This window comes from Sus scrofa, chromosome 12 (genome assembly GCF_000003025.6).
Source record: "Sus scrofa isolate TJ Tabasco breed Duroc chromosome 12, Sscrofa11.1, whole genome shotgun sequence".
Classification (NCBI taxonomy): domain Eukaryota; kingdom Metazoa; phylum Chordata; class Mammalia; order Artiodactyla; family Suidae; genus Sus; species Sus scrofa.
This window is the reverse complement of record NC_010454.4, coordinates 14,440,914-14,460,108: the sequence shown is the minus strand read 5'-3', so window position 1 is coordinate 14,460,108 and position 19,195 is coordinate 14,440,914. Positions and strand designations below refer to the sequence as shown.

The following is a 19,195-nucleotide window of genomic DNA, read 5'->3' as shown; positions in this document are numbered from 1 at the left end:
TGGGAACCTCCATATGCCACGGGAGCGGCCCAAGAAATAGCAAAAAGACAAAAAACAAACAAACAAACAAAATAAAATTTAAAAAAAAATCTGAGGAAAAATTCCAATATTTACTAGTATAAATTTTATTTATAAACCTACAATAAAAACCAATTTAAACTTTAAAAAAAAATTTTTTTTTGGTCTCTTTTTGCCTTCTTCTAGGGCCGCACCCACGGCACATGGAGGTTCCCAGACCAGGGGTCCAATCGGAGCTGTAGCCACCAGCCTACGCCAGAGCCACGCAACTCGGGATCTGAGCCTTGTCTGCTCGGGCAATGCCAGATCCTTAACCCACTGAGCAAGGCCAGGGATCGAACCCACAACCCCATGGTTCCTAGTCGGATTCGTTGACCACTGAGCCACGTCGGGAACTCCTAATTTAAACTTCTAAAATTATAAATATAAAAATGCTTAAAACTGGTTCTAGATAGCAACTGCAGTAATTTCAGCCTTGGTACCCACTTTACTCCTGTTTTGGTTGTGTAAAATTTTCTTTTAAAAGCCAAACCATACAAATATTATACAAGTATAATCACTCCATTGCAAACTGCTTGTCTTATAATCTCAATTAAAGAGAAATGGTAGGAGATAACTTTATTCTAAGGTCTGAATATTAATTATTCACAGCTAAATTTGACTAATTTTAGCTTCACATGAAATTTCACTTATTTCTTGCAACAAATCTGCATGATTGATACTATTATTTTCCCCATCTTATAGAAGATAAAATTGAGGCTCAGAGAGCTTAAATAATGTGTTTGGCATCATACAATTAATATGTGGCAAAGCCAGGTTATAAACCCAGGTCTGTCTGTATCCCAAGCTATATGCTAATCACCGTGCTTTAAGTAAGCCTGTGTGGCCTAGTACAATGAATGGGAAAAACTTTTTTAATTAAAGAGTTAAATACTTTAAAAAATACTGTAAATATAGAATACAAGTTAGACCAGGCATTCCCAAAGTTGGTCACTAGGTGTCACCATCAGCCCAGAATAGTTGATCTACAAAGAAAGGGCAAGGATGTAACCTGGTTAAGCTTTTAGCAAGAAAGAGGACAGTTGAGTCCACACCATCAACAAGAGTTCACAAATTGTCATTAATTTAGAAAGGTCTGCATTCAACTAAGAGAAGATTCATCTCATCTTTTACACGAAATTCTAAAATTTAGGAAATTATCTATAATAATTTTACAGAAACACAGTAGTGACTAAAAAATTTACAATAACCCACTTGGATAACCCCAAATTATAGACAATACAAATATCATATATAAATACCATGAGAAATATGCTTTCAAAATTATTTCTAAATATGTACGTCTAGAAGATTACATTACAGGTCTGACTTCAGATTGCCGTTATCAAGAACAATAAATGCCATCTTACTTTATACACTGCCTATTTACAAAGCAGTCTCAACATTGTTGCATTTGCTCTTCCTTGTGATAAGGAGAGGTATCATTCACCTCATTTCATTATAACTAAGCAAAAAGGCTGAGGTTAAACACTATCCCAAGGTCAAACTGTTAAGACTTTTCAAAGTTGTGGGGCGTATTTACATTTATTTTCATGCAGAATCCCTAAACCAGATTATTAACTTCTTTAAAAGTTGACTTTCTGGCTTTCTTAGCAAGCTGAAATCAATAATCACACTTGGTTCTTCCTCTGTTGTCATACCATAGCCTTCTGGTAGGTCTGGAGGAGTATGTAAATGTGTCCTGCTCATGTAATTTCTATGTCGTTGTGACCTGACTCTCCTCTCCGCCAGTCTCGGATCTGAAGACTGTCCACATGTTGCACCGTTTGTTCCACTAATTGGAGTATTCTCATCAACAAAGCAGCTAAGAGGTCTGCCAGGACTAGAATATTCAGATGCCGGTCTATTGAACAAATAACAAGGAAAAAAAAGTCACTCAACTCAGATATCAAAAGTAGAGTTCTATAGAAAATGCATATACTGCATTTTCTTACAAAACTTGTAAGAAAATGGAATGATTAATACAAAGATAATAATAACTTCAAGAATTCTATATAAAAGCAAACCTGAAGCCCTGAAGCACCAAAGAAACCCAAGTGACAAGCAGATTGTTAATTATATATTCAAATCATTTTACACTGATTTAAACCACAGTTTATATGAAATCCACATGCATCTGTAGATGTATTAGCTCAGAAAGCCCTACATGACTTAGCTGCAGCCTACCTCAGACCTGTGACCTGTGAGCTCATCATCCTCTCACCACCTGTGCCACACTGACATGCTTCCTGTTCCTTAAGGCTGCGCGGGTCATTCTATCTTTAGTGCTGGAAAGTACCTCTTCCTTCTACTTAGAATGATTTTTTTCCTCCTAATTTCCCTAGACCAGACTACTTTTTGTCATTCAAATCACAGCTTAAGCTTAAATATTGCCTCTAAGTGGTCCTTCTTGACCTTCAAATCTAAAGTAGCCACCCAGGCATTTGACCGAACATCACCTTACTTCCTTGGTATAGCAACTATTTGTTATTTTTCTCATTGCATCCTTGGTTTTATCTGTCTTCACCCACTAGAATATTTACTGAGAGAAGAGAGTCTGTGTAGTTTTGTTTCCTACCGTATATATGCCCCTGCACTTAGAATAGTGTTTGACATATATTTAAGAGTAGTTCTAAATACTGAATGAATAAAGGAAAGAAGAGAATCTCTTCAAAGAGCTTCCAGTCCTTTCAGGTCATCCAAACTAAGAGGTAATGAAGAGTTAGTATTTAAGCTAACATTTACAACACATCTTATACATGCAGAATGTTAAATGAGTTGGAAATGGACATCACCAAAACGCTGACAAATGAACACATTTATTTACACTCAGATATGATAAAAATAGGTCTCTGACTTCAACATAATCCTTGGCAGTTTAATACCAGAAATCAAAACTCAAAAAAGCATTTTTTATTTTTATTTTTTTTCCGTTTTAGAGCTGCACCTTCAGCATATGGAAGTTCTCAGGCTAGGGGTCAAATCAGAGCTGCAGCTGCCAGCCTATGCCACAGCCATCTGCGACCTACATCATAGCTTGCAGCAACACTGAATCCTTAACCCACTGAGCGAGGCCAGGGATCGAACCCACGTCTTCTTGGATACAAGTCAGGTTCTTAACCTGCTGAGCCACAAAAGGAACTCCTCAAATAAGCATTTATTTAAATGGCAACATAAGATAAGCTTCTATATGAGAATTGTAACAAAGGAAACTTTTTGATTCAATGAGTTAAGGAATTTATTTCCAATAAATAAAAGTAGGCTTAGCTATTGAGAAGTATTTGATAGTCTGTGTCTGGTGCAGTCCTGCTCAGGGGAAAAAAAGTAAAGGAAGCAAAAAAAAGAAAACCAAAAAAACCCCAAACCAAACCAAACAACCCAAAACACTAAGTAGAGGTGGCAAATAAACTTTTCTTTATAATTAAAAAATGGGGGGGGGGGCTTTGAGTTAGGATCTGTGTTGTCACTGCAGTGACATGGGGATCGATCCCTGTCCCAGGAACTTTCACATTCCTCAAGCATGGCCAATAAATAAATAAATAAACAAATACACAAGGACATTAAGCAACTTATCCTATTCATTTGCAATTACTTAAAAAAATTTCCTTGGGAGTTCCCGTCGTGGTGCAGTGGTTAACGAATCCGACTAGGAACCATGAGGTTGCGGGTTCGGTCCCTGCCCTTGCTCAGTGGGTTAACGATCCGGCGTTGCCGTGAGCTGTGGTGTAGGTTGCAGACGCGGCTCGATCCCGCGTTGCTGTGGCTCTGGCATAGGCCGGTGCTACAGCTCCGATTCGACCCCTAGCCTGGGAACCTCCATATGCCGCGGGAGCGCCCAAGAAATAGCAAAAAGACAAAAAAAAAAAAAAAAAAAAAAAAAAATTTCCTTGAAGTTTCTAAAAATTACCTTGCATCCCCATGTCTTTACACATTAAGCTCCAGGAAGGCCTTTCTGCCCCATTCATTATTATAGCCCAAAGGCTGAGCATGGTGCCTGATACATAACAATTTGGTGAACTGAATTATAGATGTTATCACTACTCTGAACATTTTTATCACATTCCCCTTACTGGCTAAATTCTAATATTCTTCATGATTTAGTTCAGAGATTCCCTCCTTGAGAGTTTTCCTTTGCAAGTTCTACCATCCCCTTACCCCTCTCCCCACCCACTCTAAGTTAGGTGCCCTTCCGTATGGTTCAGAGCATCTAGTACTTATCTTGGTCACAGACCTCACTGGACACAATAGAATATAATCACCCCCCAACATGACTGAATAAATGGAGATCCTGTACACACATTCTGTTACAGCCTTTCAATAATGGACTCAAAAAAACTTGAGTCCTAGAAAATAAGACGACTTCTAAATTTATTCATCTAACTCATTTATTACATATTTATTGAATACAAGAGTTCCCACAGTGGCTCAGAGAAAAAAATCTGACTAGCATTCATGAGGAGGCAGGTTCAATCCCTGATCTCGCTCAGTGAGTTAAGGATCTGGCCTTCTTTTAAGTTGTGGTGTAGGTCGCAGATGCGGCTCGGATCTCATGTTGCTGTGGTTGTAGCATAAGCTGGCAGCTACAGCTCTAATTCAACCCTAGCCTGGGAACCTCCATAAGTCACCGGTGTGGCCTTAAAAAAAAAAAAAAAAAAAAAAAAAAAGTGTATACACACACACACACATACATACACATATACCTATATATTAGTATCACCACAGGCCCTGGAGTTACAGTAACAAGATGACCTGCTAAGCAATCCTTATTAAAAATTACTTTCGGGAGTTCTCATGGCTCAAGGGGAATGAATCCAACTGGTATCCATGAGGATGCAGGTTCGATCCCTGGCCCCACTCAGGGGGTTAAGGACCTGGGAGTTGCCATGAGCTGTGGCACCGACGCACTCGGATCTCCTGTTGCTGTGGCTGTGGTGTAGGCCAGCAGAGGCAGCTACAGCTCTGATCTGACCCCTAGCCTGGGAACTTTCATATGCCCCACATGCGGCCCTAAAAAGCAAGGAAAAAAATTAAAGGAGTTCCCACTGTGGTGCAACAGGATCAGCAGTGTCTCTGCAGCACTAGGACACAGATTCCATCTCTGGCCTGGCACAGTGAGTTAAAGGATCTGGCATTGCCACTGCTGTGGCACAGATTGCAACTGCAGCTCGGATCTGATCCCTGGCCTGAGAAGTCCATGTACCGTGGCTTGGCCAAAAAAGAAAAAAAAATTACTTTTTAAAAATAACAGTGGTATTTGCTCTAAGATCTATCAATCTAGAGCAGTTTAAACCAAGAAAGGAAATCTGGGAAAGCTGATAGATAAACAGAAAGGGATGACTTCAGGAGGGCGAACAGCATAGACCACGGGAAGATACCTGTACATATTCTTACCGTGTCGGGCGTTCCCATTGTGTCGTCCTCGTTATGTGGTTTAGGTACTGGATTCTTCCAGAGGCAGTTCGCCTTTCTTCCCAGCTTAAATAAAAATAACGAGAGATAAAGTAGCAACAGGAAGCCTGGCTTTAGTGCAAACCAGGAAGAGATTTGCTATTATGCATCAGAAATGACAAACTGAAAAAGCAATACACAGAATACAGGAATTGTTAAAACTTATTTTACAACTGTACAATATATCTTCTGGAATTCTGAAGCTTCTAAAATATTTATACTTAAGTATGACTAATATCTTCCATCAGCCAAACTGAAAATTTCTCAATGTGTCAACAAGCCTCAGTTAAATTATACTAATTTCTCCAGAATTTAGTTGGGGGAAAAGACCACATTAAAAAAAAAAAATTAGACATAATTTTTTAAATTAAATTTAACTAGAAAAATATATAAAAGCTTTCTAAAGCACTTAGTCTACCCAAACTAATTTTTCTCATCTTCATATTTTCATTTTCTTTACATTTCTCTTAAAACTATGGATTTTTTTAAAAAAATCAAGTATAGTTGACACATTATATTAGTTTCAGGTACACAAATAGTGGTTCAACATTTGTAACACTACAAAATGATCACTACAACAAGTCTAGAAACCATCTGTTACCATATGAAGCTACTACAATACTGACTCTATTCCCTATGTTGTACATTATATTTCCAAGACTTATTTATTCTGCAACTTAAAAGTTTGTACCTCTTAATCCCCTTCACATATTTCATCCATTTCCCCACCTCTCTCCTCTGGCAAACCAATAGTTTGTTCTTTGTATCTATGATTCTGTTTTTGTTTTGTTTGTTCATTTGCATTATTTTTCAGATTCTACATAAGTAACATTTATTGAGTTGTATGTGTCTGTTACAAGTGTTTTGTATCATTTATCATTACATACATATATATATCATTACATGATATACATATCATTTAATTCTCATAAAGTGATTCTAGAATTAGATACCCAGATTCCAATCTTTATTCTTATGCTTACTAGTTTTATGAGTTAATCAGTTTATTTGACTTCTATAAGTTTTATCTTATATTTATAAAAGAGGATGATACCTACATAGTACATGTGCCATGGTAGTTAATGAGGTTTAAATGAAATCATTCATGTAAAGCACTGAGCACACTGTCTCACATATAGTAAGTGCTTAATAAATAATTAGCTACTGTTACTACTACTGCTTCTATTATTATTATCCTCATCCATTTTATGGACTTAAAAAACTGAGACTCAGGAGGTGGGCATGGTTAAGATGAGCAGAGGTGGGTTGGTGTTGTCGTGGTTCGATGGGTGGTGGCTGTGGTGTAGGTTGGATGCGGCTCGATATGTTGCTGTAGTCTGGTAGGCGGCAGCTACAGCTGATCGATAGCTGGAATCCATAGCTGGAGCAAAAATAGCAAAAAGACCAAAAAAAAAAAAAAAAGAGTCAGAGAAGTTAAGTATTTTTCCTAAGGCCACATAGAAATGGCAGGGCTGAAACACAAATTTCACCTGTGATTCCAAAGCTTAGGCTTTTTAGCACTGCTTCCTGTCTTTGTTTGAGAATAGTTCTGAAACCTCACTGATTTTAACTTGCAAAGTATTTTTAATTAACTTCCATGAGGTATAGTTTACATACAATAAATTATATCCATTTAAAGTGTATAATGGGTTGAGTTTTGATTTTAAAAAGTTTTCTTTTAAATATACACTATTTACAGGAAATTTATATTTGTTAAGAAGTTTGATTTGACTCAAGACTCTTAAAAAAAATATGTAACATATCTAATTCATGGCTTATTTTATAAATTCACTATGACAAGATCCCTCACTAATAATTTCCTAAGTACAAGGAAAACCTAGATTCTGAAATTAACAAATTTCTAAAATATACAAAAAACACCAACTTATCTTTTATTATTTTAAGGATATCATCTACATATTCCTCTAGTGATTTTAGCTTACCCATCTGGTAAATCATTATCAAACAAACGACTGCAGTCCACAACTTGTCCTCCTGTGCCTATCCGGTCTCTGGACTGAAGACTTACTATCAAAGAACAAAAACAAACTAAGAATCACAGAACTAGAAATAATTACTGCAATTTAAAAGATTTATCTTTAAGAGACATCTGGCTGGAGTTCCCATTGTGGCACAGTGGTTAACAAATCCGACTAGGAACCATGAGGTTGCGGGTTCGGTCCCCGCCCTTGCTCAGTGGGTTAAGGATCTGGCGTTGCCGTGAGCTGTGGTGTGGGTCTCAGCCTCGGCTTGGATCCCATGTTGCTGTGGCTGTGGTGTAGGCCGGTGGCTACAGCTCTGATTAGACCCCTAGCCTGGGAGCCTCCATATGCCATGGGAGCGGCTCTCAAGAAAAGGCAAAAAGACACACACACACACACAAAAAAAGATATCTGGCTTAGCTTACTTTAATATTTTAGATTGAACTCTAGTTTCCACTCAATTCTGCAATTTCTTTGTTAATGAGATTTTTTCCCTTTAAGGTTTTCTACATTTTATCATATTCATGGAGGAGAGTCTTTTTTCCCATTGTAATGGTGCAATGGAAGGCCATTACTGCACTTAAGAAGAGGCGTAACACAAGAAAGGTACATTTATGTACAGAGGAATTTGAAAAGTTCATATTAATTTAGGCTTAATTCTTTTTTTTTTTTTTTTTTTTTTTTTGGTCTTTTTACCATTTCTTGGGCCACAGCAACGGGGAGCCGAGCCGCACCTGCAATCCACACCAAGCTCATGGCAATGCCGGATCCTTAATCCATTGAGCAAGGCCAGGGATCAAACCCACAATCTCATGGTTCCCAGTCAGATTCATTAACCACTGTGTCACGATGGGAACTCCAAATTTAGGTTTAATTCTTGACCCATTTAAACACACACACACACATGATTCTAGCAATAAGGAAATATTTTGATTTCACAAGTCACAACAGAACATGAGGCGTTCCCATTGTGGCTCAGCAGCTAAGAACCTGACATAGTGTCCGTGAGGACGTGGGTTCAATCCCTGGCCTTGCTCAGTGGGTTAAGGATCTGTTGTTGCCACAAGCTGCGGCACAGGTTGCAGATGTGGCTCAGATCTGGGGTTGCCATGGTGGTGGCGAGGCCAGCAGCTACCGCTCTGATTTGACCCCTAATCCAGGAACTTCCATGTACCACAGGGTGTGGCTGTTAAAAAACAAACAAACAACAGTACATGATCATCCAGTATAGTATAAAACACCACTATAAACTTGGAAGCAAGAGATATGAGCTCTAGGCTGGGCTCTACTAACTAGTTTATTTAGCACTGTTGTCTTCACATTCCTGACGTTTAGATAATCTCAACCTGAATAATGAGGAAATTAGGCTAAATGATATGCCTGAGTCTTTTCTTGATCTGTTTTTGACAACTCTCCCAAAAGAGGTACAGGCAAACTTGACTATAACCCAACTTTTTAAGGAATTCATAGGTTACTATATAAAGCACGACATCTTAAAACCCTTCATTCTAGTAAGGATCTCAAAATTCTGAAGTCTTCTAGCTCTGTGAATAATTCGAAAAATCATGAAGTTTACCACATCGCTCTTTTATGTAAGTTCCAGCCATAGGAGACAACATTAGCAAACTCCTCAGTGAATGTAAATAAAACGTTAGGGTGAAATTAGACCAGCAAACTGTGCTACGCAGTTTTTATACAGAAAAGCTAAGTGAAATGCTAATCAAAATATAATCACAGCAGAAACAATGTATTTTCTCATTAACTTTGTTTAGAATAATATTAAGATTCAAAGCTAAAGGATTTCATGAACATTAATGTACATCTCCAGACTGTATCACAAAACATCTAAACAATTTTTAGGTGAGATTGTACTTCTAAACAGCCTAATTCTAGCAATATATGAGTCACAGAAATGTTATTCAGAGCACTGTTCATAGTTTTAAAACATCAGAAACAAGGTAAACATCCAATAAGGGAATGGTTCAATTATTTATTTGCTTAACATGCACCAATATTAAAAATGCTATAGAAATGTATCCACAGATTTAAGAAAGAAAAAAAAAAAGAAAAGAAATTGTAAGATTAAAACACAGCTTATTTAAAAATCTGCAAGGTACAATCTCATTTTAAAAACAGGGGGAGTTCCCGTCACGTCGCAATGGAAACAAATCCGACTAGGAACCATGAGGTTGTGGGTTTAATCCCTGGCCTCGCTCAGTGGGTTAAGGATCCAGCGTTGCCGTGAGCTGAGGGGTAGGTCACAGACGTGGCTCGACCTGGCATTGCTGTGGCTCTGGCGTAAGCCAGCAACAACAGTTCTGATTAGACCCCTAGCCTGGGAACCTCTATATGTCCCAGTGAGGCCCCCAAAAAGACAAAAGACAAAAACAAAAACAAAGAAGGTATACATGAGGGTAATGACAATGGTGGCACATTATAGGTGCTCCTTAAGTTCTCTGTCTACATTTTATTTTATAATTATAAAAAACAAGAAAAACATCAAAAGAGATGGAAAGAACTGAGTAACAATTTTAAACAGAAAAGGTTTGCAACTCTTGAATTAATCATCTCAAATTGGGAGTTTTTTTTCTAAGGTAATCTAAAAAAAAAAGCTAAATGTACAAAAATGTTTTCAAGTTTTGGTGTTACAATAGCAAAACAACTTAAATCACTGGACTTAAAGTTATAATTCGTCCTTTAAAAAGCATTAATTATAAATACTAATAATGGTTACAGGAACTGAAAAAGATAAAATAAAAAAATTTATGTTCACTGTAATTAAAATCAAAAATATACATATACATATATATGAAACTATTAGAAAGGGACATATGCATATTTTAAGTTAGTGTTCTAGTGTTCTTTTCTCCATTAGGTATTATATGCATATATTTACGATTATCTATAAAGTTCTAATTCAGCAATAACAAGTTGTTATTAAATGTCAGAACTAGACAGAACTGCAGGATCATAAAGCATAATGTTTGCGTCTGGGCCACCAACTGCAGGATCATAAAGCAGTTGGTATTATGAATACCAAATTCACAGAGCTTTAAATTTCATGCACACACGCACACTTTAATTTCTTTTTTTATGTAGCCTACTCCAGTAAGTATATTTCTAACCACTGACAATGGGGGGGGGGGGTCTTTTTTTTTTTTTTGCCATGTCTGTAGCATGTGGAAGTTCCCAGGCCAGGGAAAGAACCTGTGCCACAGCAGCAACCCGGGTTGCAGCAGTGACAATGCCAAATCCTTAACCTACTATGCCAGAAGGAAAACCCCAAGTCTGCTATTTTTATAAGTGCAAATTCACACCCAGTAAAACTATTTTGTTACTACTGAACATTAATTGGCAAACATTACACAACACAGCAAATCAATAAAGTAGGAACAATTATAAAGTTTTATATGTCAAAATTTATTTTTGATTTTTTAATACCCTTTTCAATCTAAGAATGACAGGAATTATGAATAATGCTGTACTGTTAATATTTCCCTGTGATAACCACAATAAGGCTTTTGTTATGATGCTGTGCTACTCTGGCAACTCCTGAACTATGAACCCAATTCACTGCCTTGTAAAATTAAGTCCTTCAAATACAACTAAAACTTCTCTGATAGTTTCATATAATGTAATCATTCTAAATTCTGCTCTATAATAAAATAGTAAGATTCAACTGCATTTTTCTTCAAGAAGCTTCGAAGGAGCCCACTTCAGTTGTCCTACCACTCTAGGTATCAAATTTCAATCTAGCAATTCTTAAGTCTCAGAAATTTTATAAAAGAAGTCAATTTAAGATAGCCCCACTAACCCACTAAGTATTTTGTAAGTAAGGTAACAATTTTCTCCTTTCTTCAGTCAGTGATATTCCACCATTCTTCATTCTACTTTTTTCAACTAAAAAAAAAGCTCCAATTAGACCCCTAGCCTGGGAACCTGCATATGCCACGGGTGTGGCCCTATAAAGACAAAAAAGACCAATATATATATATATATATATTACATTAAAACTATAAAGCATTAATAAACAAAGAGTTCAATAGAATATTCTCTTCTTACTCAAAAAAGTTTGAGAATTACTTTCAGAAAAATTTAATACTTCTTTCTCAGTGCCCTACTGTTTCTGTATACTTCAAATGAATTCCCTTCTAAAGGATCAACAGTTCTTCATATTAGGAGCCTATACTTTTTACATCATATAGTTGTTGTTTTTTTTGTTGTTGTTGTTTTTTCAGGCCGTACACAAGGCATATGGAAGTTCTCAGGCTAGGGGTCTAATCGGAGCTACAGCTGCCAGCCTATGCCATATCAACACGGAATACGAATCCACGCCGCATCTGTGACCTCACGACAATGCAGGATCCTTATCCCACTGCTGCACCACAAGGGAACTCCTTTTTTTTTGCTTTTTTTAAAAATTAAGTTGGCCTGGATTCTGGATCCACTATTCAAATAATTGTGCATAACTCCTTTATTACATGCCAATACAATGAGGCTATAGTTATTGTACTTTGATTTAAAAGGTATTCAGAGTTTAGGTCAGCTTAAAGAAGCCAAAATTCACATAACTTTAAATTCCACACTTACCTACTATCTGTCCTCTAACTGTATCATTGTCATTTGGCCCAAGTTTGCATAGATCCAACCTCTGATCTATTTCAAATCAACAACAACAAAAAGGCAATTAAAAAAAATTAGCTGGTATTAGCAATTCTAACATCTACAGACTGACAGTAAATTTCTACAATCCATTAGAAATCAGACCAATCATTTAAAGAATTGTTTTAATGATGAAACAAATATTTAAAATGCTCTAACTGCATACATAGTTAGTATAAATGTCTCAACAAAAGTTTTGACAAATTCAGATTTCAAAAATTCTAAGACAATGGTGCCAACATGCAGTTATTTTCTCTCCAAAGATTTCAGAACACTTTAGTCTAAGTCTTGGCTTGCCACTTAATAGTTGTCGTTCTCAAGCAATTTATCCCCCAAGTCTTGATTTTCTAATGTCTAACTGTATTACTTACCTCACATTAAATTATTTATGTAAACTGTGATATAATACTAGCCTGGCCAGTTGTAGTAAGGAACAATGTCACCCACTGCATGCTGATTTTACTTTGCTCATAGAGTTTATAATTGAATTCTTTTATAGCTGTATGCCATCTGTCTACTTAAATAAATTATGAATTGATAAAAGGAGGAGACCATATCTTAGCCCTTGCATTCTACACTCAAACCCACAGGTGTTTGAAAAATTAAATGCTACTATACATCAAAAAGGTTATATAAATTACTGCAATGAAACATTCACAAGCAATAGAAAGAAAAATCTATACCACATCTGGCTATCCAGCCACAAATAGACATTTTTCCCTTTGCAAAATAAAGGGACACTACTAAGACAGCGGCATAGTGGACCTGTGCAGAACAATCCCTCTTCTGTTCAGTCCTTCTGATGTGTCCTACTCCCTTTGCCAACAGGCCTTTGCTCTTGTTTCTCAGAGGACAGGATTTATGCTTATTTACCTTTATATCATCAAAGTTTAGAATAGCACCTGGCATGTTTAAGTTCCAATAAACGTTAGCTAAACTGAACCAGAAATAAAGTCATACGTGTGGACTTGTAAGTTTTCAGTTTGCCTGCTGCATTGCGTTAGAATAAAAAAATGGTTTGTTTTCATACGCCAGACCTTTTCCAATCCCGTCTTCTATCTCCTACTGTTCACCCTGTTAACCCAGAAATTTAAGAAATTCTCAGGTGCCCTTAAATTCCCTTCAGAATTTCTAGCTCAATTTTGTCCTTTTTAACAGTAATATTTTTATAACTAGGCTATGGTATCATTCTACATTAAAATGGGATCATTTCTTAATGTATCTAACATTTAAAGCTAAATTTATTTTTCTTTATTAATTTCCTTAGCTAGATTCTATGTGAATTTTTGCTTAGAATAGGCATCTGGGCTAAAATCCCATGACAACAGCTAGATTTGTGTGTTGTGTGTGTGTGTGTGTGTGTGTGTGTATACGTGTGTATATGTATATATGTGTACATATATGTGTGTGTATATATATATGTAAAATAATTCTGTAGAAAAAGCAAAAAAAATTCTATTGAAAAAGATATTTCCAGAGTTCCCACTGTGGTACAGTGGGTTAAGATCCGGCATTGTCTCCGTGGCAGCACAGGCCTGATCCTCTGCCAAGAACATCTGGGGTTGAGAGGTGGGTGGGGTTAAGGATCCAGTGCTGATGAAACTGTGGCATGGGTCACAGCTGCGGCTCAGATTAGATCCCTGGCCCAGGAACTTCCATATGCCACGGGTGTGGCCAAAAAGGTATTTCCATCTACGCTCCATGGAAAAGATGTTTTGTCACTTCATTACATGAGTTACATATCTGCTAATAAGTGACTTGTCAATGTGAACTTGTCAATCTAAAACAGATATCATTTCTAATGTCTCGATCTTGGTCTCATCTTCTAATTGACCAGTTTGACAAAAAATTAAGCTATAGTTAAGTTGATAATACAGCTATCTTTCACTCAAAATAATGTCTTACTTTTAGAACCTTTAATTTTTCAAAGCAGTTGTATGCATATTTTTATTTGCTAAGAATTCCTCCCTTAAACACTCCCATCACCTAAGTAAAACTCAACTTTATCTCGAAAATCCACTAAAACCAGAGAAGAGTGCTAAGAAAAGAAAAAAAAAAAAAAAAAAAAGGAATACATACTTTGACACCTTTCTTTTTACTCTTCTAGAAACCAATCATTTCTTGGCACTTATTCACTGGAAACTAGCTATCAGCTCTGATTCTGTTCTAGGCTTCACATATTTAAACTGTTTCATTCTTTTTAAAAAGTCAACAAAATAAATTCAGACCAGGACTTTTTACCAATGTTTCACACATACATAGGAAGTTAAGTTTTTGGACCCCTGCCTATCAAAAAATACCTATACGTGTGTGTGTGTGTGTGTATTTAAATATGTGTATTTAAACTTTTTAAAGCACTAGTATGTACTCACAACCAGTGTCCTTGAGGCGGTTGATGGCATTGGAAAGAAGACGAACACAACCAAGAAATCCAGCACCTTGCTTTTTATGGATCTTCTTGTGATTCCATACACTGATCGTAACTGAATCAGACTTTCCAATATACCTAAAAAAACCCAAATTACGGCATGAATAACTTGGCAAATATGAGTAGTGTAAATTTTCTTTTGTTTCTATAGTCTAAAATCACAGGTGTTTTAGAGTATGGCTAGACTCTGCAAAGTATGTTTCGAATTCAATCTATCCACAGAACTGAAATTAAATTTCTTTAAAAACTCAAAAGTAAAATCCACAAAGAATTTTTAATATATTTATCATATTTGTCACTCTCAGACTGAGTAACAATTTTGTTCATAAAAATACTACTTTTTACGATTTTAATAGCTAGTGCCAAATAACCCTATGGAAGTTGATGATTTTTTCTTTCCAAAAATAAAAATCTTAGAACTTTTATCACCGTCACATTTTAAATACATTTCAATGGCATGACCTACTACCTCAGCCAATGCTCAGTTCATTTTCAAGGGGCATTGTCAAGGCTGACAGACCAAAAATCTGACATACCTGTTATGTTTTAAAATGCTGTAGAACAAAAGCTGATTGTAACGCTTTTCCCCTGCTTCTTTCCTGTATGCAGGCCTTGAGCGAGCAGGACTCTTGCAGGTTTCACTTCACTGCCTGCAGACAAGCAGAGCAGGGAAAAGCGTTACTATACTTGTCTGTGCATATACCTGCAAGTATGTAGAGCTCTACCACAGCCAATTGTTAACATGGTGTCATCCCATGCAAAAATATAATAAAATAATTATATCAATAGAACCCTAAATATATTTCAATGACTCTACGAGGTCAAATTTTTGGTCCAGCAACCTTGACCTTAAAGTGTCATTCAGTAAAGCAATAATATTATAAAACTTCACCTGATATATTAAAAAAAATAAATAAACCTAGACCACTTAAAATTTAAATGAGTAACATGGAAGGCACACTTGAGGCCCTGGATCCTGCTATGTTAAAGCATGCCTACCTTCCTAGACTTTTAATTATGCAAGCTAATGATTTTTAAAAATTAAGTCAACTCGAGTTTCATTTCTACTGCTGCAAATAAAAATATGAACTAAAATATCTTTCAGTAATGCATGTTATCGATTTTCAAACAGATTTAAACAAACCTAACTTGGCAAGTCTGTGCTCCATGATATGTCAAAATTCTAGAATCACAATCAAGTATTAAACAGCTAAATTACCCCAATCCAAATATTAAGAAAAAAAATGCACTAAATCAGTTTTCCAAGTGGTAAGCCTGACATACAGGTATGCTAAAAGAGTGATTGCCTGAGGCCTTACAGCAGCCTACCCACCAAATCACTGTTAAACATCCGGTTAGGAGGTTGAATGTCAAAGCCCAGACAGACCTTGGGAACATACACTGAAAATAGGGGAGCTTTTGCTGTGTGAATGATTGTGTGACAGTGTCTCACCTCCCCGCCAAATGGACTTTATATCAAAATACACTTCTATTGTATCAAGCCACTGAAAATTCGGGGTTTTCTATCATTTCAGTTAGCCTGTCTTAACAGCACAAGGGACAAAACATAAAGGGCGCTGTCAGTCGTGGTATGAACTCTGGCTTTTACTCTAAGATAGGAAGCCAGTGGGGGATGTGGAACAGAAGAGTAACAAGATCTGAAAAACCTTTTAACCGGATCATTATAGAGACTGTGTTGAGAAGGACTAGAGCAGCAGCAGCAAAGTAGGAAAGCAAGGACTCTAAGGTGGAGGTCCACAGGAAAACCACAGCCCGTGAGCCAAATACAGCAAGCACAGGGTATAGTACAGTTTCGTTTGTTTCATTTTTTTCCAAGGATAAAAAAAAATTGGGGGAGGAGGGAGTTCCCTGGTGGCCTAGTGGTTAGGTCTCAGTGCTTTCACCACTGTGGCTTGGGTCTAATCCCTGGTCTGGGAATTGGGATCCTACATCAAGCCTCTGCACACTGTGGCCAAAAAAGAATTTAAGTTTTAAGGCCATATTAGAAATACTTAGAATGCCTATATATCTCCATATACATTACCACTCTTCTAATATAAAGTTATCATTTTCTATTTGCCCGCGTCTTTCATAATGTTGGAACTAGTTTCCTTGCCATTCTTGGCTCCCTCTAAGCCATTCTTCACATTATAGCCAAAGTGTCCCTTCCTGAATATAATAAATCTGATTAACAGCACTTCCCCACTTAAAAGCCCTTCATTCCTCCCCATTGCTTTTAAGAGCATATTCAAACTTACTAAGAGACTTGCAAGCACCTTCATGAGCTGGCTCCTGCTTGCCTCTCATGGCCTGTCTTTCACTACACTCCCTTTACCTTACATGAACTTACCAAATGCTGCCTCTCTGAAATGTTTTCAGAATCATGTTCTCTTTTACCTCTGGGTCTTCACAAAGACTGCTTCTGCTTAGAGCCTTCTCACCTTCTCCTTCCTCAAGTTAACTCCTACTTAAGGTCTAAGTGCTACTTTTTCTAGGATGCTCTTCCCAACTCCTACATCTGTATAAAGAAGTTCTATCTATTTCCATGGCACCCATATTCTTATCACCCTGTTTATAATTTCCTATATACTTTATTCAGCACATAACTATAAGTTCAGAGGACTAGTCTTGTTCATTGTTGTAGCTGGGTCTTTGGCTGAATTTAGATCTACTGAAGCTAAAAGAAATGGCTTTAAACAATTTGATTAAGAACTCAAGGAGCTCCTGTTGTGGCTCAGTGGGAACGAATCCAACTAGCATCCATGAGGATGCGGGTTTGATCCCTGGCCTTGCTCAGTGGTTTAAGGATCTGGCATTGCCATAAGCTGTGATGTAGGTCACAGACACTGCTTGAATCCAGTGTTGCTGTGGCTGTGGTGTAGGCTGGCAGCTACAGTTCCAACTGGACCCCTAGCTTGGGAACTTCCATATGCTATGGGTGTGACTTTCAAAAAAAAAAAAAAAAAGAACTCAAAAGCCTAGGCAGCTTCATAGAGAATAAATAAAGTGGAACATTTAGAAGAAAAGTTGAAGCTGATGGAGAGTGAAATAAATTACTATGAAGCTTAAAAGGCTAAAAACTTACAAAGTCAGAATATGAGGACAATTAACATATAACATGAGAGGTGTTAAGAAAATGGGAGTTTAGAGAGAGCATGAGATAATGGAATTAACAACCTGGAAAAAACTGAAACCAAAGCCTGCAGGAAGCAAAAGACCCCCTGAAACAAGACTATTACTGCCATCAAACCTCTGAAATACTGTCATTGTAAGCTCAATATACTCCAACGGTGAGATTAGGCTGAAATGGAAGGATTGGTGAAATTGTTTTAAAAAAATAGAAAGGGTAAATCAACTATGCCTCAATTTAAAAAGTAAAATAGGAGTTCCCACTGTGGTGCAGCAGGTAAGGATCCTGCATTGTTTCTGCAGCAGTGGGGAGTCGATCCCTAGCCCAGCAGAGTGGGGTAAGGATCTGGTTTTGCCGTTGATGTGGCATAGGTTGCAGTTACAGCCCAGGAACTTCCATATACTGCGGGTGTGGCCAAAAGAAAAGGTAAAATAATAAAATAAATAAAGTAAAAGGAATGGTACAAATTCTTGAATCCCTTTCCCAACCCAGCTCATCCTCAATCCTGGCAGGAAACCACAGCTTATTCTCTAAAACCTTCTCTACTCAGGGACACTAAGCACAGCCAAGGGAGGGAGTGACGTTTTGTAATAAAAACAGTATTAGGAAGAGGTCAATCTAGTGAATGCAGAGACCTCCTAGCATCCTTACACCATTCAGATCCAAGAACACTAGCATCTAAGAATACAAATACAGTCCCCAGGAAGAAGGGAGAATTCTGCTCAATGAAAATGTCACAGTTACTTCTGATTACCCTAGCAAGTTGACCAGCTCTACTTATGGGTAGAAAGTTTCCAATCAACATTTAAATGCCTTCCCTGAAATATAAAAAGACAGAAACCCAAACCAAACTAATACAAAAAAACAAAACCTGAGAAAAGAGAGGCAATGCAACAGAAAAAAACTATAATACTTCTTCACCAGAGAAGATACTGCATCTAAGGAAATAAGAGGAAGTTATGAAAAAGGGATCATCAGAAGGCAAAATGATACTGGAAATTAAAAATTTGAGAGCAGAAATTATAACAAAGAGGAACACTGGAATATAAAGTTGGGGAAACATCCCAAATATTTCACTGTTTTTAATTTTTTACTAAAATAAATTTTATTAAAAACTTATTTTTAAAAAAACTAAGATAAAATATGGGAGAAAAAAGATAGGACAACTAAATGCTGCATGTCAGGAGGAATAACATCTTAACAACAGGAGTTCCAGAAAAGGGAAGAGAGAAAGAAAGAAGACAGAGAAGAGAGGAAATCATCCTTGGATAGTAAATAAACAGAAAAGTTTTCCATAACTACAGAGTTTAAGTATCCACATTAAAACGTCACACTAAGTATCTAGCACTGTATTTCAGATATACCAAGTCCATCATTAAAAAATTTTAACATCAGGCATGAAAAGAATACCTTGAAGTCTTCCAGTGGGAAACAACAATCATGAAGGATCACAATCAGGAGGTCATCAGCAGTACTGGAAACTGGCAC

The 19,195-nt window shown here is 37.0% G+C and overlaps 1 protein-coding gene across 2 annotated transcripts in view; it reads right to left on the bottom strand.

Annotated features, from left to right (window-relative positions):
* Positions 1–19,195, bottom strand: part of SMURF2 (SMAD specific E3 ubiquitin protein ligase 2) — a 123,447-nt gene that overhangs the window by 32,021 nt on the left and 72,231 nt on the right. For both annotated transcript variants that reach the window (XM_021066753.1, XM_021066754.1), the window contains exons 4-8: positions 14,522–14,655; positions 12,078–12,143; positions 7,449–7,533; positions 5,449–5,532; positions 1,719–1,921 (exon numbers count right to left, since the gene is read on the bottom strand). In XM_021066753.1, the coding sequence (XP_020922412.1) occupies positions 1,719–1,921; positions 5,449–5,532; positions 7,449–7,533; positions 12,078–12,143; positions 14,522–14,655 (572 nt within the window). The remainder of the gene's footprint in view (positions 1–1,718; positions 1,922–5,448; positions 5,533–7,448; positions 7,534–12,077; positions 12,144–14,521; positions 14,656–19,195) is intronic.